The sequence below is a fragment of the Corvus moneduloides genome, chromosome 2, assembly GCF_009650955.1.
Source record: "Corvus moneduloides isolate bCorMon1 chromosome 2, bCorMon1.pri, whole genome shotgun sequence".
Taxonomy (NCBI): domain Eukaryota; kingdom Metazoa; phylum Chordata; class Aves; order Passeriformes; family Corvidae; genus Corvus; species Corvus moneduloides.
In genome coordinates, this window is record NC_045477.1 from 31122036 (window position 1) to 31148467 (window position 26432).

General features: G+C 42.2%; 1 protein-coding gene across 4 annotated transcripts in view; it reads right to left on the bottom strand.

Annotated features, from left to right (window-relative positions):
- The window catches only part of GUCY2F (guanylate cyclase 2F, retinal), a 42393-nt gene extending 20076 nt beyond the window's left edge, over nucleotides 1–22317 (bottom strand). For all 4 annotated transcript variants that reach the window (XM_032098956.1, XM_032098954.1, XM_032098955.1 and 1 more), the window contains exons 1-15: nucleotides 21838–22317; nucleotides 20118–20920; nucleotides 18902–19203; nucleotides 17054–17408; nucleotides 13759–13843; nucleotides 10991–11087; nucleotides 10356–10490; nucleotides 9007–9087; nucleotides 7844–8020; nucleotides 6778–6934; nucleotides 5244–5393; nucleotides 3203–3351; nucleotides 1679–1842; nucleotides 1182–1374; nucleotides 925–1099 (exon numbers count right to left, since the gene is read on the bottom strand). In XM_032098956.1, the coding sequence (XP_031954847.1) occupies nucleotides 925–1099; nucleotides 1182–1374; nucleotides 1679–1842; nucleotides 3203–3351; nucleotides 5244–5393; nucleotides 6778–6934; nucleotides 7844–8020; nucleotides 9007–9087; nucleotides 10356–10490; nucleotides 10991–11087; nucleotides 13759–13843; nucleotides 17054–17408; nucleotides 18902–19203; nucleotides 20118–20856 (2959 nt within the window). In that variant the 5' untranslated portion in view covers nucleotides 20857–20920; nucleotides 21838–22317. The remainder of the gene's footprint in view (nucleotides 1–924; nucleotides 1100–1181; nucleotides 1375–1678; nucleotides 1843–3202; nucleotides 3352–5243; nucleotides 5394–6777; nucleotides 6935–7843; nucleotides 8021–9006; nucleotides 9088–10355; nucleotides 10491–10990; nucleotides 11088–13758; nucleotides 13844–17053; nucleotides 17409–18901; nucleotides 19204–20117; nucleotides 20921–21837) is intronic.
- Nucleotides 22318–26432: the final 4115 nt, after the last annotated feature.

A 26432-nucleotide genomic window follows, 5' to 3' on the forward strand; every position in this document is an offset into this window, starting at 1 on the left:
GCAGAAGTGTGGATATTATCAGGCAAGCAGAAGGATAAATTCCCTGTAATATTAGGTCAGGCTCCTGGGCATTCTTAGGCATTGTTTGGCTTTCCACAATGGGCAATACTCCTGTACTTTAGAGGAAGAGGTGGGAAATCTGGTGACAAACAGCTGGGAAGAATCTATTAATGGTTGAGTAAAAAATGTGTAAAATTATGAAGGTTCATATCTCTCATGCAAATACTGATTCATGATAATAGCAGATGTATTTTCCTACATTTAAAATACTTTCACCTATATAACTGCAGTTCTACTGTTTTGGAGTTCTTTTATTTTGGAGTTTAATTACATCTGGTGTGTATATATATATATATATATACACATATATATATATGGAACTTCCTCCTTTCTTTTTAGACAAGCCACTTTTCTGTTGATTGAATACATTATGACTTCTACATCAGAGATAATGTTTTCTTTATAACATAACTTTTTCTTAAGAGCCGTATCACATTTTTCTTCCAGTATATCCTATCTATAATAAATCTCTCACTTTATATGCCAGTGTTTCTGTGCTTTTTCATTTCAGAACAGAGCTGCAAAGACATCACTGGGTGTCTTGATATCCCACCTCTTAAGGCCCTATGGCACATCAAAGAGCTATCCATACAATGAAACACTTGTGGCTAACATGCCAGATGTAGTTCCTGGCTGGGACAGAATACACTATCTCTCCTTAAAATGATACTGAGCCACCTTCCTCCACAAACCCTCCCTGGGTTTTGTTTTTTCCATTTTAACACCCTTGCTGAAATGGAAGACTTTAAAGTTTCTTGTAAGAGTGGTTTTTGTGGATCAGGCATGAAGAAAGCGTTCAAAGTTGGAAATGCAGTTGAAAAGGAGTTCTCTGATGTCCAGGTGCAGGCAGGTGCTGCTGCCTACCTGTGTGCAGCCCGATGCGTATCCTGAGGGGAATGTCTGGCATGTGCCTCATTTTGAATGTTCCAACGGAACTGAGGATGTCCAAGGACATGTTGGCTATTTCAGCTGCGTGCTTGTTTCCATTCCGTTTTGGGAGCCCTGAAGCAACCATGTAGGCATCACCAATTGTCTCCACCTAGAAAACACCATTACATTAAGAAATAAATATATAAATCAAAAAGGATAGAAAGAAAACACAGAATAAAATTATTCCTCACCTTGTAAACATCATGGTTTCCAAGAACAGCGTCAAACAGTGAGTAAAGGTCATTCAGAAGGTCAACTACCTCAATGGGTTCACTGAGGGCTGAAATGGATGTGAAGCCCACAATGTCACTGAAGTAGATGGTCACCTGGTCAAAATACTCTGGCTCCACAGTGCCACCAGTCTTGAGGGCTTCTGCTACTGATCTGAAATAGCAACACAAGCAAAGATGGCAGGGAACAAATCCTTGTCTAGTGCATGCCCAAGAGCTCAGACTCCTGTTTTTCTGTGTTCATATCTCCCTCTAAATAGAAAGTCCTATATGGCTGTAACGAGCATTGATTAAAGTGTCTTTCTTTGCTTTGAAGGTGCTTGCCAAAATTGATGGTCAGGTCTACAATATTGCTCACTTCTGGGGAAGAGTGTTGTCCAGAGTAGCTGTGGGTCATTTGGTTTGGGATATTTTGGTTTGGTTGGGGATTTTTTACCACCTGAAGTGCCAGTACTTACGGTGGAAGCATTTGTGACAGCAGTTTTTCTGTCTTCTGCTTTTCAACCTCTAGCTCTTCAGTCCGCTCGCTGATTAAATCTTCCAGGTTGCTTGAGTACTGCTCAAGCATCCTGAGCATAGAGTCAATGATATTGGTCTTTTTCCCTTTGTTGATGGTTTTGAACTGGAAAATCAAACTGGAGAGTTATTTGTCTGTCTCATTACACCACTGCAGCACTCCGAGCTTGGAAAGGAACAAAAAGCAGACATTTATTTTGAAAGGTCAGTGCTAAAGACTGGCTTTATCAATGGCAAGAATTCAAAGATAAAGGAAAAAGGTGAATAGGAAGGTGAATTTGCATCAAACAGTGAGAGTTAGGTGAAACATCACCTTGCACTAGTTGGCAACAGGTACATGGCTATGGAGTCTTGTCATGCTGCACGTTTGCAACCCCCCTTACCCCATGAACAACCTTTAGGGTATCTTGCAAAACTTTACATTCAGAGGCACAAATCTCGTGGTGTTAGCAACACTTACAACCTGTTTACATGTTACCAGACTTAAATCCATCTTTGCACACTGACATGTATGTGAACTGCCACCTCCATTCCCAATTCTTCATTGAGTTGTGCTTTCTCTTCCTGACCTAAAGTTGAGGCTCTGAACTTTTGGATACTTTGTGGCTTTAGAGGCTGCCAACAGTGGAGTCACTGGATCTAAAACTGTTCGCAGCTTCATAGAACCAAAAGGTAAAAATTACGGCTATTTGTTCACCTGGTTTGAGGAAATGTCCTGAAGTTGTGTCAGGGAAGGTTTAACTTGGATACTGAGAATTTTTTTCACAGGAAGGGTTTGTAAAGCATTGGAACAGACTGCTCAGGGAAATGGTGGAGTGACAATCCCTGGTAGTGTTCAAGAAACATGTGGATGTGGCACTTGGGGACATGGTTTAACAGTGAACATGGTGGTGGTACTGGGTTGATGATTGATGATCTTAAAGGTCTTTTCCAACCTTAGTGAGTCTATGATTCTATGACCTTATAAGAACACAGGAACTTCACTGCTTGATCAAAAAGGCGGGTTATTTTGCCAGTACCTGTCCACGAGACTGGCCAGTAACAGATATCTGGGAAAGCTGTTTAAATAGGCCTCAGGCACACTCATATTTCCCTGGGATACTCTCCAAGCTTCCACCAACCTGGAATTGAGAGACCTCCTATGCCAAATGTTATATCTTTGTCTTTAACAGTCTTTGGCGAATTTTCCTTATAGTCACCATTTAAATGTTCAGAAGATTAAAAAAAAATTGATCGGAAGGTGCAAAATTTACAAATATTTCATGTCCATGAGACCAACTGTGCAGGTACACTGCAAATGTGAAGACATCAAGCCCATGTCCAGGCTGCTTCACCACTCCTAAGTCAGGACAAGTAACTTTTTCCTTCTTTAATAACTCAGTTAAAGCAAAAAAAACCTCAAACAACAAAACACTCTCCTGCCAAGAACAAACAAAGGAATTACACCAGCTGCTTTATTCACTGACCTTATGAAATACCTCCTCAAATGTTGGACGTCGTTCAGGGGCTTCAGCCCAGCATTGCTTCATTACCTGGAGACATGTCAGGGGGGCTACCTCAGGAGCTATGTTTGGGCGGCACAGGGGAGGGGGCTTCTTCACTTTCTTTATAATTTCTATGGCAAAGAGAAGAATAGGAAGCACACTGTAAGATGGAGGGCCTTGATAAGGGCAAAGGACATGGAGCTTTTCATGTGTCCCTAGCTTGCATCTTCAGCTGTCACTCTTACTCCTTAGCATGCACTGCCTGTGCCAAATGAAGCTGGAGGTTTCTGCTTTTCTCTGTCAGGAGTCTCATGAAGGATTTAAAGAAGATTCATCTGCCTTCTTGTCCCTGGAGAACCAGGTTATGAGTAATAAAGTGGCTGGATGGGGGAAGGATGTGTGACAGATGGATGTCTGAGCCTGCAGGCTTGTATTTAATGAAATTGCCTCTGACTCTCTCCACTAGGACCTACAGTCTTCTAAGAGAGCAGAGGTTTATGGCTGAGCCCAGACAGGAAGGATATGAGCCTCTGACGCTTCATCGTGAACTGGGAACCAGGACGTAGGAGGCTGATGGGAGTGGATACAGTGGAAAGTATGTTGAGGGGGAGAGTTTGAGTTCAAAACAATGTCTGGGAAATTACTTCCTGTCTAGAGCTCCCTTCCTAGAAATGAGGCTTGTAAGGAACTGGGCTTGGGTTTTCAAACCCTGAGAAGTCAGTCCTTTAACACCCACCAAAGTTATTGTACTTGAAAGTCTTATTTTGCTCAGTGCAGAGCAGTCAAACAGCATGAAAACCTCTTTCCCTGGCAGGAGTCCTGCTGTTGCTGTGAGTATCCAAAGCTTTTCAGCATTGACAGTTTACTTTAAAGATCTTTGGCTCATCCCACCAGACTCCGCCAAATGAACTAATCAAAACATCTGGCCCCAATACTTCCAGGGGCAGCCAAAGGAAAATGCCTTCCCCAGACTGTTTTAAAGTTCACACCAAAAGTGAAAGCTCTTTAGGATTGAGACACAATGGCTAGAAATTCATGATTTTATCAGGTTAGAAAACAGGACTGAGCTGCGTTCAACATTTGCTGGAGGTTCTGCAGGTTGACAAGGTGGGGGAAACCTGCTAATTGCATCATGGTCTACATCATAGGTCCAGCTCTGATTTACAGAGGATACAGAGGATTTACAGGATACATCATTAACATCATTGTCATTGCATTGTGACAGCATCTTCAGGCACAGAAAGGCCAGCGCCCCATTTTTCCAGATGACCTGGCAGATACTGAATTGTCATACCCCACTTGGTGATTGTCCAGATTAAAACATGTTGAGAATGGGCTGTCAATGAAATCAGCTGATTGTAGATTGCTGTCACTCCCTCCTTGTTCAAGTGCTTGTGACCTGACCCTGACTGCAGTGAGTTTGTTCTTCCCATGGATGTACAACATGGTTGCACCATGAGCAGCTCCTAAGGAGTTCACCTGTTTGCTGTTTCTGATATATATGAGCAAAATGATGCATCACTTCGACCTCTGTTGGAGAGAGAGTTTCTTTAAAAAAAAGGAAAGGATTAAGGAAAAATAGATGGGCAGATGAACAAAATAGGATGCTGGCAAGGGGTCCAGCTCAAAAAACTTTAGCCCCCATGATGCACAAAAAAGGGCAGATGAGTGGGAAGCAAAGGAGTTTCTAAGCTACGGGAAATTCTGCCATTAGATTTCACCCCATACTATGATGAAAAGTCAGAGTTTGTACAGGGAACTGGAGGTGCTGCAGTGGTCTGAAGCATCCTGGTGGGCACCCAGAGCCCCAATCTCAGTGAAAGCATTGATGAGGCGTGTACCAAGGCTGTGGTGAGAACTACACATTGATGTTTATTACAAATGTTTTGTTGAAAACAGACTTCTGCCACTGAGAAAGGTCATGAGACTAATATATGATTGCCTTATTAATAAGGGGACTTGGCCAGATCTCTTATGAGTGCTCTGCACAAAGCCTTAAAAATATATTGTAATAGTTGCCTACCTTCGGCTGAGAGTTGTGATGTGCAATAAGGTGGACCCCGAGCAAACACTTCTTGTAGGATGATTGCAAAGCTGTAAATGTCCCCTTTGAATGTGCCTTTTCTGCACATGTCTGGGTCCCTCAGTAACTCAGGAGCTGTCCAGAGCAATTCTAAAAAAATTCCAGAGCATCACATTTCTCATACTTGAACTCAGACTGTTGCGAAGTAAGTGCTTAAATGAATACCTTATTCCAGTCATTTGAGGAAATGTTGGAAAATACTTCATTATTTACTGAATCAAATCTTTTACTTCTAGTGATGTGTTAGAAATACTAAACTTCCATGCCAACAACAAAAAAAAGAATTTTCCAAGTTTTACTCTGTGGTTTTTTTTAAAAAAAGTTGCCATACCAACAATTTGTATCATATAATACCAGCCATGAACTTCAACATAAGAAGTCATCTCACCACTGCCAGAAGCTTTAACACCTTTTTTTTTGACTGAAAATGTTCCTGAGAAAAAATGTTGGCACCAAATCTTGAATTTATTTTTACTGTTGTTGCTCTTTTACAAAGCCACAATTAACAACATATTTTCTGTAGTTCTTTTTAAATGAAAGTAGTTTCTGTAAAAGCAGTTTGTGACAATCTGGCGTACAGTCTTTATAATCCAATAGTTCAAGAGACAAAAGACACAGTTGTAAAACATATCCAGCCTTATCAAGAACTGTGAATCTTCAAACTGTGATATTGTTACCCTGGTAACTGTGCATTCTGAGTAATGGGAATATGGAACATTTCTGCCACTGCAAATGTATTTATCTTCTGTAAGGGAGGAGAAGAAAGTCTTCTGTCAGACAACTGCCCTGTCTGAGACACTGGAAAAGTGAAGGCATCAAATCCCATGACTGATGGATTAAAACACTACATACTACTTGAAGCCAGGTTTCAAAAATAAGCTGGGATACCACAGGAACCCCGAGGCAATGGCCAAGTGAAAGAAATCCTGTCAAAGTCTCTAAACCTGATCCATGAGACACTGCTCCTAAGTGGTGGGAATCTCAAGTAGCAGCCTTTGGTGATTGGCATGTAGAGGACCTATTTCAAAGAGACCTACAGCATTTTGTGTTTTGGATTACTTATTTTAACAAAAAAAGTGTCTTTGCATTTGGGTTAGCATAAAACTCCAAATACAGTGTTGAGTCTAAGGATGCAAAGCCAATTCTACTGGTCACAGAGATTCAGTACTGATTCGATTTCAGGGACAATTCAGTCCTTCTCCAACTGTGACAAGCTGACGTTCTGTCACTGCTTACAGTAAAAGATGTTTTTTTTACCATGTTGCTCTGCTATTTGTTTCACTTTCAGGTAGCCTGAAAAAACCCTTTGCTTACCCTTTCTTATAACAATGCATGGTATAGAGGAAAACACATGTAGTGGGATTGAGCATGTAAATCCTTGCGTGACCACTGGCCTGAAGTTATGTTGGGGAAAATATCTGTTAAATCAACGGACAAATATTTAAAAAAAAAATAAATTCCTCATCACACCCACCTTCTGGGGCAGGCTGAATATAGGGGCATTTCTGTGCCTCTAAGATCTCGTTATAACCATAGTCAGTGATCTTTAGGACAAACCGGCCATCCACAACACAGTTACGAGACTTGAGACGTCCATGGGCGAAATCTTGGTGATGCAAATATCTGATTCCCTATGAAACAGAAAAAAATCCAGGTTGATCCTTAAGAATTATCTTATCCATCAACACTCAGAGACACCAAGACAATATGTCACCTTAGATGGCATCAGATGCAGGATTGACTCCATGTCAAATGCAGTAATGATCGAAACAATAAACTATGGGAGAGGTTCAAAAATGGATTAGGAATATGAAATAGGTTTATCTGCACCCTAAAGTAATATTGGAAAGGTCTGACAACTTTAGGAAGAGTCAGATGCCTCCCTCTGTAGCCCTATGTTTCACTGCACCCAGAAGTTCTGCTTTTAGACAAGGATAAGAAAGTGGACACAAGTGTTACCAAATAGTTAGGTCAAAAGATGTTATGAAGAGCTGGCTGCCCCATCCCAGCTCCTTCAAGGAGGTTCAGAAGGTGGACCACAGACTGAAAGAATGGTTCTGGCAGTCTACCCTCTGGAATCTACCTGTCCCAAATTAGTAGTTCACTAGTAAGGTGTGAAAACGTGGGACATGACTGGAAATGTGAACACTGCTAAAGGCACCGTATGTGCAGCCATCCTGTGGCAGGAGATGGATGCTCTTTGGTTCTATGGTGGATGCATTTCTGATTTACGACAAGAAAGGGCCTTTGCAAAGAATGAACTTGTCACAAACTTCTATTGCTCTAGGTGAACAGTTGCAGCCTTATGTGTAGTTTTAACCTCTTGTCCTGCTGCGTGGTTGTAGTTCTATTGCCCTAAATGGTGCTTCTCTCGGATGGCAACAAAATAAGGATAAGAGGTATCCATTAAAGACTGATACAATTATATTCATGTTTGTTTTCCCGGTGTTATTATAAAAATCCCAAAGTTCTGATTGAAATAGCTTAGTCATCATAAAAGTCCCATGCAGATCATGCCTCAGCAGAAGCAATGGATTTACTTTAATTAGATCCATCACAAGAGAGGACTTGAACATCCAGTCCAGTTTCATATCCTCATTTCTCAGCAAGTCCTCCAGGCTGCCTCGTGAGCAGTACTCCGTCACTATGGCAAAAATGCCACAGTCAGAGAAAAAGCCCAGGAACAGATTCACATTTTCATGACGCAGATCTTTCATCTGAAACAAGACAGTGAATCTCAGTGAGACCAGGTCAGCCAGACATCTGCTTAGTAACTTCTTGATATCACTAGATGCCCTTATCACATTTGTACTCCCAAACAGCCTTCCATAGAAGGATGGTGAAGCAAAAAATCTGTTTGGTGCTTATTTTTGGCTACTCAACACTCTTTTCAAGCTTTGCTTTCCTTTGTCTATCCATTAAGACAAAGCAAGATAGCAAAAGCAAATTAAACAGAAATTTGTGTTTTGTTTAGACAAACTGGATTGAATCTTTCACTAGGCCGAAATGGCTTTGCTGACGTAGATTGAGTTCAGCATGTGGATCTTGCTCTGAACTGGAAAGCAATACCATACCTAGAGAGTCCAAAGTCATCCATCAATGGTGCCTTTGGAGACATGCCCTGGTAAATTTGTTGCTTTTACATGCATAAAAATGCCACTGCTGTGTTAGCAATAGCTGTCAACAACTAATGGCCTTGAATATGGAAAACAAGTATGTTTTCTTGTCATTTGTAATAATGAAATTGAAGACTAAAATTAAGCTTCTGAGAGGCATCTTAGATGGAAGCACAAAGCAAACCCCAGAGAAACGCACGACTGTGTCTGTGTCGCACTGTCAACATATAATACATGAAAATATCTACCAGTGCCTCACGCTGTGCAGGGATGAGCTCCCCAAACCACTCTGCCTTTGCAGGCAAGGTCACATGAAGGATTCATTGTACATTTAACACCGCACCAGCTTTGAAGTGGCAGGTCCAGGGTGGGTTTTACAAGCTGCTGACTCTGACGTGGATCTATGGTAAATTTGTCAGATGCAGTCTTGCATGGTCCATTCTACCACATTTCACCAGACAAGACTCATTAACAACCACAATGTGTGATTTAATGGATAAACATGAGACAAAGACAACAAAAACACCCTGAAATCACAAACATCCCCTGAGAAACCTTCCTTCTACGTCATCATCCTCTATTCCTACCTTCCTTAAGATGTTGGTGGAGCTTTGCCGCAGATTGTGAACTTCTCCCATCTCAAATTTTTTCAGCCACACCCAGTCTCCCTGTCCACAATCACAGAATCAGAGAACAGTTAAGGTTGGAAGAAACCAGTGATGGACCATCTGGTCCAACCTCCCTGCTTAAGCAAGGTCATCCTAGAGCACATAGCACAGGATTGTGTCCAGACACTTCTTGAATATCTCCAGTGAGGGAGTCTCCACACCCTTTCTGGACAATCTTTTCCAGTGTTTGGCCACCAACATAGCAAGAAGTTATTCTTCACATTCAGGTGGAACTTCCTGTGCATCAGTTTCTGCCTTTTGCCTCTTGTCCTATTGCTCAGTACCACTGAGAAGAGCCTCTTGACACTCTCCCTTCAGATATTTATAGACATCAATTACGTGCCCTCTCAGTTGTCTCTTCTTGAGGCTGAGAAGGCCCAACCTCCTCCACCTTTCCTCTAAAGAGAGATGTTCCAGGCCCCTAATCCCAATACAGGTGACTGTCAGAGCAAATCTCTGAGCAACAGCTAGCATTGGGATCCAGATCTGAATTTCAGATCCTTGATTTTGAAAGTGGCTGGGGATTTTTAATGTCCGTGGCAATAGATTCTTTATATACTGAACCCAAATAAGAATATCCACAGCAAATCCTCGAAAAAAGGAGTGAGGCAGGACCTTCACCTGGATCCGAATTTCATGCCTGGAAAGTGTGTTAGTATTTGATGAACAATAATAAATTTATTAAAAAGAAAAATAACTGGCCAGAACTTTTCTCTGGCATTAATGATAAATCCAATTTATTTTCCTCCTCTTCAGGAGAAGTTACCACGCCATTTTTTTCAAAAAGCTGCATTTTCAGGAAATAGCCAATGGATGGGGTGAATTTTCTTGGCCGTTGCCTCTGTTTAAGCTCCTTACAGTCCTATTGCCACAAAGGGGAATTTGAGCTTCCATTTGTGTATTTGGATCCTGTCTTGCAAGAAAGTTCCTTTTCAGAGATGTCACCAGCTAAAGACTGTCTTGCAAGAAAGGTTTGTCATGGTGCCTTTAGGTGGTGACTGCCTTAACAGCGACCAGACCTGGCAATGTTACATATGGGTGTTGAATATCACCATCCCACATGACTCCAAGTGTCAGTGTGAGGGTTGGAGCAGAGTCACCTTAAACACTGCTTTGTCCATACTTGGGAGTAATTTATTTTCATACTTAGGGTGTGTTCACAGTATCTCCATCCTGGGACCTACAGTACTACAGCCAAAAACTTTTCCCCCTTGAGCAGTGCAGTGAACAGAAGCAGCGGGAGAAGGCTGCACAAGGTCCCTACCTACCTCATACAAGGCCACATTGGAGGTTTCATGGGTGGCAACTGTGCTTTTCAGGGAACCGGAGCCGGTTATGGATTTCAGGCTTCTGCTCTTGACTGCTATGCTGTTTGCATCAGTCAGACTGTCCAAGGTTAGCCTCTGGAAGACAAGGAAACAGGTGCAAGACAGCTACCACCTTTGGGTGTAAACCTCCACTCCAGCTCTGCCTTGCAGCACAGACTTCTGGGTAAGGAAATCATGGGATTGTCCCCCAGTGCATCATCAGCTCTGGGTAGCAGCCAGAGTGGGCCAGGAACATTTCCCAATATATTTGAATGCAGACACTTTGTTTTAGAGGGTAATATGGTTTATCTATATGGACATGTCCTACAGTGCACCATCCAACCTCAAGAACAAGGAATAAGCCCTAGCACCTAGAAGAAACACAATCCAGGCTACTAGTTTACATCATCATAAAAGCTCTGACATCTAATCTGAAACTCAAAGCCACTCAGCATATGGGCAGTTTTCTGATACGCAGGGGAAAATGACATGAAAAAGTGAAATGACCTTTCCAGAGCTTCATGAGTATGAAAATACCACACAGCAAATCTTTTTTAGTGTTCCACCAGATTCCTTTCACGAGTTGAAGGACTCACCTTTCTGTGTAGCTCTGGGTTGATGAAGATGAGGTCATCCAAGGTCAGTATTATCTTGTTTGGACCCCTGAAAAGCTGGTTGTTCAAGATACTCTGCCTGCATGAGTTGGAGAGTCACGGTTATCAATTTTAGGTAGGTAGCCAGTTCACAACACCTCTGAATTCCTCACATCTGGCTTCCCTGCACTATTAGACCCTGCCTGCAGTGCTGGATCCACCTCTGGGGCCCCTGACTTACAAAGGTCATGGACCTGTTGGAGCGGGTCCTGAGAAGGCCATGAAGATGATCGGGGGCTGGAGCCCTTCTGCTATGGAGACGGGCTGAGAGAGCTGGGGTTGTTCAGCCTGGAGAAGAGAAGGCTTCGGGGATTCCTTAGAGCACCTCCAGTGCCTAAGGACAGGGGCTACAGAGAGCTGGAGAGGGACTTATGACAGGGGCATGGAGTGATGGGACAAGGGGGAATGGCTTCCAGCTGAAAGAGTGCAGGCTTAGATTAGATATTGGGAAGAAATTCTTTTCTGTGAAGGTGCTAAGACTCTGTCACAGGTTACCCAGAGAAGCTGTGACAGCCACATCCCTTGAAGTGTTCAAAGCCATGTTGGATGGGACTCTGAGCAACCTGGTCTAGTTGAAGGTGTCCTTGCCCATGGCAGAGGGGTTGGAACTAGATGATCTTTAAGGTCAAAAATGGTGTGGGAGGGCGGATGGATGTTGGTGAAAGCAGTGGACAAATCACAGTGCCTTGGCTCGGACTCAAATTCCCTCAGTCAAGAGTTGTTCATTTCACAGACAACAAAAGCTATCATCTCAAAGGATCTCATCACAAATAGACAACTGGATTTAATCTGCTTACAAATATTAATTGGATGTGTATGCAATGCATATTTTATTTTGCCTGCTTTTATTTGTCATATCACAAATCATTCTCTATTAGGAGACAAAACCAGGTTTTATTAGTTCCAGACATGCCCCTCCCTAATATAAATCATTGTCTGAGTCATGCTGGACTTTTACTTCCCTTGCAGATGTCCACGCATCTTTACTCATGACCAAGCCTTCCCAAGCACAGCCTGGTGCTTGTGGAAGAGCTTACAAATAGAGTTGGCAGAAATATTGTCTGTCATTTACTTAATTGTAGAGGCTGGTGGCCAGGGAACAGAGCAGGGTTTCAAAGTGTGGGCGGATGGAGGCAACCTCCTCAGTGTCTGCAGTTCTATCAGAAGCAGCTGTGTGCTGAAAGTGTGGGAGCTGTTTGGGGTGTTGCTTGCTGGGAGGCCTTATATCTGAGTTTGGAGGGATAGTTCAGGAGTGGAGACAAAACATGTTGGAATTATTTGAGAGGCAAAGCTGGACGGAACAGTCTAGGAACTCTGCTCTGCTTAACAGTATTATCTTGTTCGGACCCCTGAGAAGTTGGTTGTTCAAGATACTCTGCCTGCAAGAGTTGGAGAGTCTTTAGGTAGGTAGCCAGTTCACAACACCCCTGAATTCCTCACATCTGGCTTCCCTGTACTATTAGACCCTGCCTGCAGTGCTGGATCCACCTCTGGGGCCCCTGACTTAAAAAGGTCATGGACCTGTTGAAGTGGGTCCCGAGAAGGGACTGCTGAACTCATTACTGCTGAGTAAATATGCCTTCTAATTTCATTCTATTTTCACTCCAGCTGCAGTCATGTGGACATCAGTAACTAGATACAAACTACTCCAGGGGGCTATAGTGACCTTACCAATAGCAGTCCATAGCTCCTGGACCAACCAATCCATTCTGGCACATTTCTACCTTGGATATAGAGTTGGGACATAGACGTGACATGTAATTATTGGAAAGTATTCCTTCCCTGGAATACTATTGCATTTTTTCCAAAGATCCCATGCCCAGACCAATACACATATAATGGGAATGACCAGGGAGCTGAATCCCAGCTCAAAACAGGGAGTGAATCAACTTGATAATAAAGATGTATGCTAAATAATTGCTCCAAATTCTCTCCAGAGGTATTTTCTTTCTCTTTAGTACATGGAGAAAATACAGAGGGTCAGCCTCACATGTTTCATAGGAAACATGATTATATTAAGGACAGAAATCCAGGCAAGGATGATCTGGAGTAAGAAAAAGGCTTGGTTTCAACCCTCATGTTCTCATAACAGATTCCTGTCTTTAGTTTATATGTCATCCTTTGCACTTCCAAAGTGATAACCAGCTTCCTAATGCTTCAGAAACATCCAGCAACAGACTGCTGGAGCAGGGGAAGGGTGTGAAGAGCCCTTCCCATCAGGAGGAAGGAGCAGCAGAAGCAATGTGTGATGAACTGACTGCAGTCCCCATTCCCTGGCCCCTATATTACTACTGGGGAGGAAGTAGAGAATCTGGGAGTAAGTTAAGCTTGGGAAGAAGGGAGAGATGGGAAGAAGGTGTTTGTAAGATTTTATTTTATTTCTCATTATCTTACTCTGATTTGATTGGCAATAAATTTAATTTTCCCACAACAAGTCCATTTTGGCTGTTGTAGTAATTGGTGAATGATCTCTTCCTGACCCCATCTTGACCCATGAGCCTTTTGTTGTATTTTCTCTCCCTGTCCAGGAAAAAGGGAGAGATAGAGTGGCTTTGGTGGACGCCTGGCATGCAGCCAGGGCCAACACACCACAAATGTGAAGAGATATGTGGCTGGAGAGCCAAGAGCAAAATCAGACCTTCTATGTGTGCATAGTCTAAACTGCTGGCTAAAGCACAAGAAGCTAAAAGTGTCACCAACTCCATTCTCACCTGATGAGAGAAGCCAGGCCCACAGCACACAACACCAGGACAAATAACAGCATTACTCCCAGCATAATGACTGAAGGCTCAATCCCTGTGCGGAGATGGGAAAAGAATCAGTGAATTAGAAAATCATTTTGATTTAGGCAATAATATTAAAAATATCAATATCAGGCCATCGGATTACAAAGTCAAATATTCAGCCAGGAGAATGCTGGAAGACAATTTTTTTGCAATGTTCATTTGTGAATACACAAATACTTGCTAACTTGGTTTACATGAGACTTCAACTATGCTAATTATTCATTTCCATGCCCTTTTTTTTCTAAACCAGATCTAGAGCCCTAGATCAGTGGAAAAATAGTTTTTCTTCAAATAAATAAATAGGCTCACAGGGAAGTATTAAGTTTTAGAGGAAGCTTCTGTAAAGTTCATAACTTTTTAACATTTGACCCTTTTCTCTTGAAGGATTGAAATGCTGAAAAATCTTTATCATGTGGTACCAAACTGACAGCCTGTGTGAGTCACTGGCCCATCTGGGATTTTTCATTCTCTGCTGCATATTTCTAATGCTGAAAAGAGAAGAAGAGGATGAGCAGCAGAAGGTTGATGTTCTCCTCAACACATTTATCAACAGAAAGTACTGGAGACAGATACTTTGCTGATGAGTGTGTTTGGAAGCTGACATGATTGCATGAGCTAAATTCCAGTAGGAACTGTTTGCTGTGTCTGTCTCTTCTGTTTTCTGATTTTTCTATTTTATTCTGTTTGTATCCAGAGGTCTATACACACAAATATGGAGAAATTTGGGTTGACAAAAGGTTCATGACTGTGTCACACTTGCACCTATCTGCAAGCACTGAGACTTAGAGCTTTCCAGTAAAAGCTGAAGGCATTTTTGAAAATTGGTATTCATTTCAGGAAAAGACAGAGCATTTTAGCTGAAATTTTACTGCTTCAGTCTAGGGCTCTTGTCCCTGATTGACACAGGAAGAGGTTGCCAACGGAAGCTGTGTCTGCCCCATTGCTGGCAGTGTTCAAAATCAGGCTCCCTGGGGCTTTAAGCAACTTGGTCTAGTGTGGAGTTGGAATAGATGGCCTTGAAAGGTCCCTCCCAAGTCATACTATACTTTACAACTAACCAGAAGAGAAAGTAAGCTGATTATGAGCTTATGAGAGAGACCAAACTTACAGCATACTTGAGGGAACTTATGGGATTGTGTTAAAGTCATTAGGAGATGCTAAAGGGAACTGTGGGGAAAACTTCTTACAGGTTCTTTAGGGGAAAGGGTAAACATGGGTAAAGGGAGAGGTAGAATGGGTCAGGAATGCTCAAGTATGTGAGAGGATGCTGATGCATAGCTATGTTGTGCATTTTTTCCAGGCAAACCCTGCACTTGATCAGTGCAGTCATTCCTACCTCTGAATCCCTACTACTTTTTCCCCAGGTAACAGTGCTCTCTGACTGCATATGATGTTTACAGACTCACCATTAACCTAACTAACAGGGAAGGTAAGTCCTGGAGCCTTCAGCCCATGAGAGATCACAAGTCTGGAATCAGCTCCTGCAGAGACCGAAGGGTTTGAGAGCTGGCTGTGGCGGAATTTGGGTTTGGACCATCCGTCAGAGGATGCATTTGTGAGTCTGCAGGAGTTGAGGCTGTGAGATCTGGTAACAAGACTGGAGCCTAATAATGAGGTGCACGAGAGCAGGATCAGGCCATTTCTGATGTCCATGTCCCAGCAGTGCTGGTTGTGGGTAGTGGTGTCTGTAAAGATATAACTCTCCTGTATGTGTTACGCTGTCAGCGACTGGCTATGTCTGCAGTGTGTGTGTGTTCGTGTACTGGGAACACCAGCTCAGCCCTGCTCCTGGTGAACCTGGAGTTAGGAACTACAGCAGCCTGACAACTTCACATCCAACCACCCTCCAAGCCTAACTTCATACAAAAGCTAGAGTGAGGCTTGTATTTAATTCTAGCCATAAAGTTCAGTCTCTGAAATTCTAGCAATCATAATAAATTACTGTTTTATTGACAGATGCCCAGAGCTTTCTGCTTTTGTAAAGGCATGAACATAAAATCTGATCTCTCTAAAATCAGTGGAATTTTTCCATAGACTGCAATGAGACGCTAAATCGCTATGTTGTTCCTAGGGGCAATGCAAAATTAGATATATGACAGTATTATACTTACCTCTTCTACTGCTTGCCAGTTGCTGTAAGATCAGTATACATCCAGTTTTCATAGAGTGACACTGATTCATGTGTCAGCTCAGTTATGGCTAAGGCAAGGGGAAGAGTTTTCTCAGCTACTGAATGAAATATTTCATAGATGTGGTTAATTTCATCTGTTTAAGTCACATCCTGGGTCAATAGGTGCAAATGCTTAGTATTGTAAGTAAATATGTCAAGAGGAGATTGAGTACCCTACCCTGGCATTTTGGCTTCCCTGTGAACTTTAAAACTGCACCACAGTTGCCTCAAATTAAAAACAATAAGTAAACCCAGTGCCCAGACTCTTGAACCTAGGAAGCAGCACAGATATCTCTGCCCCCAAGCTTTCAATTACTATCTCTGTCATCTACAGTAACTCAAATCATTTTGAGTAACGATTATCCTTTTTTCTCAATGAGGTGAGCTCTGATGGTCCTTCACACCTCGTTGCTACCTGGATAAAGAAGCAGGGGTTAACAGGCAGGATGCTGAGACCATCTGCTGCTGTGCAGCTCTCTTAGGCTGTCTTCAAGGCAAATCCTCTTAGTGCCCCATGCCCCAGAAGGATGAAAACAGTGCTGGGTGGAGCCTCTGTTATGTAATGGTTGCTATTAAAATTGGCAGATGTTGAGTGTTAGACCCAGAAAATCCTTTCAAGCACATAACAGTAGCAACAACCTTATTGGCCATGGGGATTAGTGGGATTTATGGCCCTGGAATTGTTGAAAAAAGTGTGTAGTTGTGGTGTTTAGGGCCATGGCTTAGTGGTGGGCCTGGCAGCGTTAAGATAAGGGTTGGATTCGATGATCCTAGAGGTCTTTTCCAACTGTAATGATTCTATTATTCCATGACCTAACAAGCAATAAGAGAGTATTGTGGATCAATGGTGTTACCCCTGCACAGGACTCCCATTACAAACAGCATGATGATTGGGCATTTTAATATTAGATTCTTGAATTTAGACTTTTCTGGTTGGGGAGTTCTAATTTAAAGGGGTAACCACTTGGAGTGAAAGAAAAGATGAAAGAAATGAGAATCATGAACTTAATGCCACTTCACCCTATTTTTGGTTAGTTTATTCTTTGTTACCTTCAGTGCAGAGAACATCTGGATCAAACCAACAGCTGGAGTCTGGTTTGGGTGGAACTTCATTAGGAAAGTGGATGGCCTGGCCTAGGGACCGCACAGAGCCTGAAGACATGTCCAGCAGGTGGGTTGGGAAAAGCTGGTTTGCATGACCATCTGTGTCCAGTATCACATAGTTGTTCAGCCCTTTCCCACAGCTGTCTGTCTCTACCCAGTGAGTAAATCCAGGGAAACTGAAGTTTTTTGTGTGCTCAGCTATGTTGGCTCCTGGGGCTTTGACTCCTTTCCTCCGGGCATTGTCCATAGCCATTGCCATGAAATAAATGGCATCATAGATTGTTCCAAAGAGTGGAGAAACCTAAAAATACAGGAGAAATTGAGGTCAGGATAAACTGCTCCTAACCTTCAGTTTGAGATTGATGGCAAAAACATTGTCCCCTTGGCTAAGTTGTAAACTCAAATACTGAGACACCAGAACATTAAGGCTCACAGAGTAATGGGTTTGAAGAATCTTAGGCTGAAGGTAGACCCAATATATGCATGACTTTGAATATCTGTCTTTTCTTATGGTTGATTCCCAAAATGCAACTTCAAAATATTTTTAAAACCATGCAAAATTGCATTATTTTGGTAAAAGGCAAGATTCTGAGCATGATGTTTGGCTGAAATTTATCATGAATTTATTCTGCCTCAAAACATTACACTAAAACATCTTCTACAAATAGAAGATCAAAGTCAGAGACTCCATACCAAGACAGGAAAAGTGTCATGCACAAAGAATTGGTCTTCTCTGTCAGAATATTATTTATCCCAAAGATGCAAATATCCCAAAGCAGAGCCATAGCAAACTTGTTCTGTGGGGTACCAGAGCATTTTCTGTTTGCATTTCTCCCTTCCATGCCAGCCTTGATTTAGGAACCTTTAACACAAATGGTGACTTTTGCAATCACATGGTAGGTGAAGCGAGATTATAGCCATGCACCTGTGAGAAAAAAATAAGGAGTGCTCTTGGGACCCACAGAATCTGACATTTGTGGTGGGATGAATTGATCATATGTAGATATCTGCAGTGAGAACCTGACACTCAGTATAGTTAACCTGGGCTCTCACTGAAGTGAAGGAAAAGAAATTAATGCTTTCAAGACATGATTCATCTCCTTCTAAAGTAGCTCCATGCAGCTCTGATAATTTATGCCTTAAAAGTACTTGTAATTTTTTGAAATGTCATAGGGAGATTTGAAGATTAGCTCAGTTGAATTCTGTATCTCTTCACCAGTATAAGATTCTCCAATTCTTCTTGTAAATGTCCACAAGGTAACAACTGATTTGGTTTTTAATAGGTTACCAGTGACTTTCAGATAATTGTGCTGACAAAGAATAACTTTGACGATAGTGCTGAGAAGAATGAAACAGCAGTGGTCTTCAACATTTCCCTCTAGAAGCATCCAGTATTTCTTTAGTGTGTCTCATTCCCTCAAATTCTCAGTCATATGGACTTCTTATTTGGATTCCCTACAAACTCCATGGACTTCATCCACATTAAGAGATACCTCTTCAACTCAAGTCTATTGCAGTTAGCATATAGCAAACCAAACCTGGGAGCCTCAGAGACAGTCCCTTTCTCTTGAATTCCCATCATGGTCCTGCAGTTGAACCAAGTGAGTTATACTGCCAAACATCTGGGAAAAATGGTCTTTCCAGATGAGTGCAGACCTTATTGAAATTTCTCCTTATTTTTCTCAAAATGAAAGTGTCCAGGCTGGGTTGGCTCTTCCCCGTACTTTCTCTATAACCATTGCTTATGTCTCCTATTGACAGGTCCCAGAAAATCCCAAGAGAAAGAATATTTACCTGTGTGGCTTCCAAATCCCTGATTATTTCACCACTTTCTTTAGCTTGTCTGAATGCATCATAGAAAGTCCTTTCTCCAGACTCCAGTGTGATGGTCAGCACAGCATCATAAGCTTCCCGGAGTTTGTTGTCATTATCAAAGACACTGAATGAGTTGTTTTGATAAGGAAGACTGTACAGCAAAGTGTCATATGGAACAAAGATGTATCTTCCATCTGCTAGTCCCATTTCCAGAGCTTTGGTGAGTAAGGCGGCCTGTTCCTGCCCTCCGATGAGAACAGAATGCATGCACAGGAGTATAACTGGAACACAAGGACAGTGGAGAGTGTTATTAATCTGTTTGGGGTTTTCAACACAAAATAGATCCTTCCCCCCCCCCTCCCCCCAGTAAAAGAGCTGTCTGAACTACTCTATCAGGTCAGATTCTGATGTCACATGCTGAGGAAGCTGAGTCACACCCATTTTGTTCAACCTCTGGAGGTCTGTAACGCCTAGTAAAGGAGGCTGTGAGTATTAACAACTTCTGGAGCTGTAAAGGAGAAGGAATGGAGAGAAATTTTGATGGTGATGAGGCACAGGTTAACATGATGGGCAGTTGTGGCTGTTGTTGTCATTGATCAAGACTTGAGCTTTCCCTCTGTGTGCTCTGAGACACCACACAGCTGTAAGCAGTGCCCAACCACTCACGCACTCGCCCTGTCACCAAATATACAGATTTTAGGTTGGACACTGTGTTGTGTTTAAACATCTGGTTTATGCTTGACTGCCCCAAAGTCTGTGCCTTTTCCTGCAAAATGCCATGGGGCCAAGGTCTGGTGGGAAGATCTGAAACACAGGACATGGCATCAAAGTGAGATTTTTGGTATTGATACTGATTTTTGACATTCCACAATACAAATCACCATTAATATAAAACCTATGTATGAAATCCTCTTTACACTAGCCAAGCACAGAGAACCATCTACTAAATATTACTTTTTTCAGATAAGCTGGACCCAATCTTTCAGGGTGTAGTAGATTATTTTGCTCTATCTTCATCACATACAAAATGTCCAGCATTCTTTTATGTGAAGCCCTGTCTGCATTAAGACCAGAGATAAAATTCTCCTTGACTTAAACCACTTTAAGTTTTCATTCTCTAAAGTATGTCCATTGGTCCTGCCCTGGCAAAAAAAAAAAAAAAAAATTAAAAAGGAATGAGACTCAAAGCACTTACTTTTGATGTCATTAACTTCTTTAATCTTGTTCCAAGTGTCTTCAATGCCTTTTTCTCCCTTATGCACAGATGTAACAATGCCTACAGGTAGCCCGTGGTTCCTGAGCACTGTTGCTAACTCCTTGGCTGTGTACATCCAAATATCCTGATTGGATGCAATGATGCCAACATGAGCCCACTTAAAATATTTCATTATTGTAAACAAAACTTGGGTTGGAGAGGGCAGAGTCCTTGCAAATGCAGGATGACGGATGATGGAATCCAGCTTATAATTGATGCACATCCATGAGAAGATGGCTTTATTCCAGTTTTCCCCTAAATGTGTAGCCACCTCACAGAAGCCAGGGTTCAGAGGGCCTATGAAAGCTGAGGAAAGCTTTCCAAAGTCAATGAATCTAACCAGAGCTCTTGGTGTCTCACATTCTTCTTGCAGGATCACATAATCCAGCCTGTGGCCAAGATCTAGTGAAGGGTCTCTGCTTATTCGTCCCACAGCTAACCTGGCAGCCACATGGGGAAAGGCTTTGGAAAAGAAGGGGTCACAGTTCCAGGGTCCAAGCAGTCCAATTTTAAAGACAGAGCAATGTGCTGGAGAGCAAAGTAGGATTATTCCAAGGAGCAACCACCGGCAAGCCCGGAAAAATGTTTTGAATGAATTTCCAGTGTTAAAGTGATGCAATCTGACGTGCCTTGACAGCACCCAGAAGAAGCTGTTAGGACACCACAGGAGAAATGACATGGTTTTACAGGTAAGTAGATCTGCACCAAGTTCTTCAGGAAGCCAGGCAGAGCATCACCAGACACTGGAAGGAAAGTAGATTATGTTTGCCTTTCGTCATAGGTATTTGTTCCGTGCACATAGGTACAGATGAGTCAGCCCAAACTGCACAACAGCTCTCAAGGCACAAGTCTCTGAGGAGCCAAACCCATGCACAGACACATGGACACACAGCATGCAAGCCACCTCAGCATGCAGAAGATTGTCCAGCCAGTATTGGATGTGCCATAACCCGTAAATGCATGCTTACATGACCATTTTAATATGCTTTGCAATGTATTCTGAAACCAGGCAGTGAAGAATGAGTCTGCTTTGTTTGCAGCAGTAAGTACAACCTATGGGTACACTGTGCTTCTGGTTCCTAAGAAAGGTAATTTCAAAGTCACGCAGAAAAACACCCATGTAAGAAGATAAAAAGGTGAAATGCACTAGGCCATCAGCTTCCCTCAAAAATCCTCAGTGGGTTGTGAATGTGAATCAGAGCTCATACAAAGACAAAGATACACATATCTAGACCCATATATTCATATAGTTAGGGATATGCACGTATGTGCATACAGCTTTAAAATTTCCTGGGAAAATTTTTCAAGGACAACTCATAGCAGAGTCTCTTAAACCAGGCAAATTGAAAGGTGGATAAACAGATAATCAGAAAATTAGGGAAAAGGAGGATTATGATTTGAATTTAGATAAAGAACTGCTAAATAACTGTCAGGTCAAAAGCTGTGTGTACACTCTTGGCTTAAAATATTTTTGGTTGAATACTAGGAGGCATAGGGTTGTTTAGGTTTTTTTTTTTTTGAATAACAATTTCCCCTTTCACAGCCAAGCACAGAAATAGCAAAGCCATAGCATCTCCCCTCCATCACCCCATGGCTTAGAAAACTGCTGATCCCAGCAAGTTTGTGCTCTAAAAATAACAGGCCCCTTACTCCAGCTTACCTGTTCATTACTGGAAAAGTATTTTTATCCTGGATGGTCAGCTACCGGGACACACCGTGCAGAGCGCCGCAGTGCAGTGTGTGCTGTAAACACACACAGGTCCTCTGCCTGATGGAGGGAGACCTCCAGAAGGAGCCACCCACAGCAGGGCAGCTTCTCTCCAATGTCAGTGGTTGTCCTTGCATGTGGGCACCACCACGAGGATAGGCAATGCACGGTCAGCTTCCCCTGCTTTGGTGCCCACCTCCTTCAACTTCTTGTGTGCACAGGCCATTCCAGCGGGGTGGGTGCTCCAGGATCCTCTGTGCCTTGTCAAAAGCTTCCTATGTCCCTTTCGGTAAGGGCCATTCCTCTCCTGAGGGTTTCACAGCTTGGCCTACAAACTCCCAAGCCCTTAGTTTCTTGAAGGTCTTGCAGAGGTCCAAGTCTGCCTCACACTGAACTGTCTCAGTACAGAGCTGTACTCCAATCTAACCTAGTAGTTTAGGGATGGCATCTTAAGGCTCTGCCCTTGGATTAGTGGGATTTAGCTCCTGGGATCGGCCCCTGCAGAACAGCTCTTTAAGTCTCTCTGCATCACAGCAGAGATGACTCCTCTTCTGCCCTATAAGCAACTGAGACAAGAGCTATTTAGGTTTGGGGTATGCAGAATATTTGGGTTTGGCTTTACCATTCTGCTGATGTCCTATGTTCCCCTTTTCTCTGTTTTTTGGGGTTTTTTGTACCCATCATGACACACACAGAGCTTTTTACACTTGCATCAAAGTCTTCTTGGGAGTTGGACTAGATGACCTTTAACGGTTTCTTCCAATACAAACTATTCCATTATTTTATCATTCTTGGTTATTTCTCTGGGTCCTGCAGATACCTCCCTAGAGCTGAGCCCTCCAGTAAACCTTTCCCAGGCACCTTCCCCCTGGACCTGGCAATACAACTATCATCCTGGAAAAATCTCAAATGTGTCCATGCCTGTCCCAGCTTGGAAGCCCTTTGCAATAGTTTAGCTGCAGTCAGAGGTCCACCATTTGTGGTCTAGAGGGAATAATTTGTAATTCAACCTTTTAGCAGTATTAACTTCAACTACTTCATATAAATTATACACATCTCACTGGCATGAGTTCAGGAGCAGCTCCTCATGACTAATGATTGAGGGAAGCCACAGAGTCTTTCAGATGCAGTGGAGAGAGCAGATCTTTCTGTTAATTCCATTCATTTTCCTCCCATTCATTAATTTCCTTGCACAGTCCAGATCCAGGGAGGCTCCTGGGCATGTGTTTCATTGAAGACTATTACAGCTCAACATAGTTATCAGGGATTATAAAATAGTTCATAATCGGAAAGTGCCTAAGACACACTCTAATGTCAAGCCTGAACTCAGAACACTGCTTTGTATGCTACCTGTGCATTAGGTTTTGACACCGGGTTTTACTCAAAACATAGCATTAAATGAAGTTTTTCAGTTGAGAGTCTTAATTTTTTTTTTTTATTTGAACTTACAAGTTTGATTTATCCACATACAGATATATCTATATCTCTATCCATATACCATATGCTCACTGCTATCTCATTTTTTTCTGTATCAACAGTGGGGCTGCACAGTTTAATTCCACTTCAGGTCAGCAGACTCAAAGTCTCCTGGAGTAGCTTCAAAAGTCCAGTGACTCACTTCTAAGGGATGTTTGTTTATAGCATTCAAATCTCAGCAATGAAAGATTAAAAAATAACCTTGGCAGTCTATTCATTAGCATAATTACTCTACCCTTAACAATTCATATATTTCCATAGCCAGATGATTTGAAAACTTTATCACTGTCCTCATTTTCTTCTCCTTTTGTTTGCAGATGTAACGACCCTCCTTCCATTAGGTATTAGCTGTGGCAGTAATCCATCCTCCATAGGAAAAGCTGATTATCCCAAACGGTTCTAGCACATCTCTCCCAAGCTCAGGGTATCCAAGTCAAGGGATAGCACCCCTACTCCTGCAAAACAAGCTCATGTCCTGGCACTGCCTGATTGGTTTCACTAATAAACAAACATGGTAAATCAAGCAGCTGAGGCAAAACCACCCCAAATATTTATGTAAATCATCTGGCTGAAATAAACATTGAAGTTTAAAACCCTGCCTGTAGCTCCAAACCTTGCTTTTTTTCTCCCATCTACAGCTTGTCTTTACTGCCACAACCAGAAAGCAAAGATTTCTTTGCAATCCTGTGTTTTTTGCATATCAGATTAATTCCCAACACTCTTCAGTGCTCACTGAAGTGTGTAAGTGACAAAACATTTCCCTTGGGACAGTTAAGCCACAGTTGTATCACTCTGCTTTTAATTTTTAGAGCAGGAGAGGGTGCTCTAATCACTCAGTCTGACCTCCCACATCAGCCTGGCCAAGCAGCCTCCCAGGAGCTGCGGCTGCTCTGAGCTCTTCCAGCATCCTGGATATAAAATGTGTTTTTTAATGAATTATACCAGTGGGTGCTGCTGAATAAAGCTGATTTCTCTGGAAAAACCTCTGCTGTCAGCAGAGAGATAGGGAAAAGGCTTGATTCGTGTTCTGCTCTCCCTGAAGAAAAGTCTCATATCTCAACTGATTGTAGAGGAAATTGAGGGAGAGCAGCACGGCAACACTCACATTAGGCTTTCTTCACGTCCTCTGAGCCCTAATTAAAAACGCCAACCTTGGAGGATCTACTGCATTCCTATGTCTGTTATTCCAAGAGCTAATTACCCTCAACATTAAAAATACCCATTTAACATCTAAGGTATCTGGCTTCAGCTTCCTGCAGCTGGCTCTCACTCTACTTTTGCCTGAGAAAAAAACCCCAGGAAGCAAAATAAATATCACCTCCCTGTAGACATTTGCACACTGTAATTAGCTCACATCCTAGTCATTCCCTGGACAAAATAAATAAACAGCTCATTAATACTTTTGCCACAGAGCATGCTTTCAGGATTCCACCCTTGCAATGCTCTTTTGACATTCATTTTTAATTTTCTTTCTTTTGGCTAAATTAAAAACAGTATCAATTAGTGAGGTTCACTCTTTAATGCTGAATATAGGAGTCATGGCATTTTTTATCACCTATTCGATTTTTCTCTACTTTAATTTTATTAAGTTAGGATGTACAAAGTTGCAGAACCACTGTTTTTAAGCCCTTCTCTGCTCTCCTAACCCAAACATCTGCCTTGGAAGTGTGGTATAAATTTTTATTCCCAGATGTTTACCAATCCATCTGGTTTAGTAGGTGCTTTTCTAATACTTCAATTTAATCAGAGGTCCGGGCCAATTTGCAAGTTATATGAATAACAATTTTTCTCTCTCTTCCAGATAATATAGTAGCATTATTGAACAGCACTGGGGGGAAAAGAAGTCACATCCCAGAGGCTCCACTAGAAAACACTAACAAAGGAGCGTCCTCATCTACTGCTTTATGTAAAAATAGCAATTAATATTTTTTTCCCTATGATGCAGACACATTGACTATGTAACACTAATTTTCTCTTCAATATCAGCTTTCAGTAGGATGACAGCTCATAGATATTCAGGAATAAACACCACTTGACCTTACATGCCAGAATTGTGACTTAATTACAAAAATTATGTAAAATTGGACAGACAAGATTTATTTTCAGTCCAGCCTCATGGTCTGGCATTAGTAAACCTCCACCCTTTCATTCCTTAGAAGTTCCTCTCCACTTTGTCCTTTCCATGACTTTGAGTTTGCATGACGTCAACCCAACCTGAGCTCACTTTCTTGACTCTTCAGCACAGGAAGTATTTGATATCCCATGGTTTAGGTGAGACTGGGATTTTTGGGAAGTATTGTCCCGCTGTGGCATATTATCCTGTTTGCAAGATGCAGTCAAGCATTTTGAAAGTGTTTTTTCCCAGATTATCTGATTTGCATCAGAGCACCAACAGGTCATCCCTGTGTCCTGCAGTCAAGTTCAAGTGAGTCCACTTCTTTCCCAAAATGGCTAGATTTATTTGATTTTCTTGGAAACTTTTTTTGTAGCCTGTGAAATTTCATGTCTCTGGCACTGGCATTAGTGGAATATATGATGTTGCAGGTTTAGATAGTTAATATTAGAGCTGGCAGGAAAGAGTCTCATAACACCGGATGAGATATTTATACATGTATTTATTTAGGCATCAAAACCTGAGTATTTAATTTGACAGCCTTGTTTCCAGAAGCTCATTATACAGCAATACACAGAGGAACACACCTCTTCAGGGGACATTTCCAAACCTCTTAGCATACAGCTATACAGCTATGATTCAACCTAAGAAGTGGCTACTGTTCATATTATTTTTTTACATGAGGCTTAGCCAGGCTGGGCTTTTAATGGGCAAGTTAAAGCCAGCTACTGAAGGAGGTGTCTTCCCATGGACAGGCAGGTGCTCAGCCATCTCCAGGAGAGCAGGGCCCCATCACAGGTAGACAATCACTTGGGAAGACAAATGTCATCATTCCAAATGGCCCTCCTTCCCCCTTCTTCCTCTGCTTTATACACTGACCATGATGTCACACCATCTGGAATATCCCTTTGGTCAGTTGGGGTCACCTGTACAGGCTGTACAGGTCACCTCCCACCCT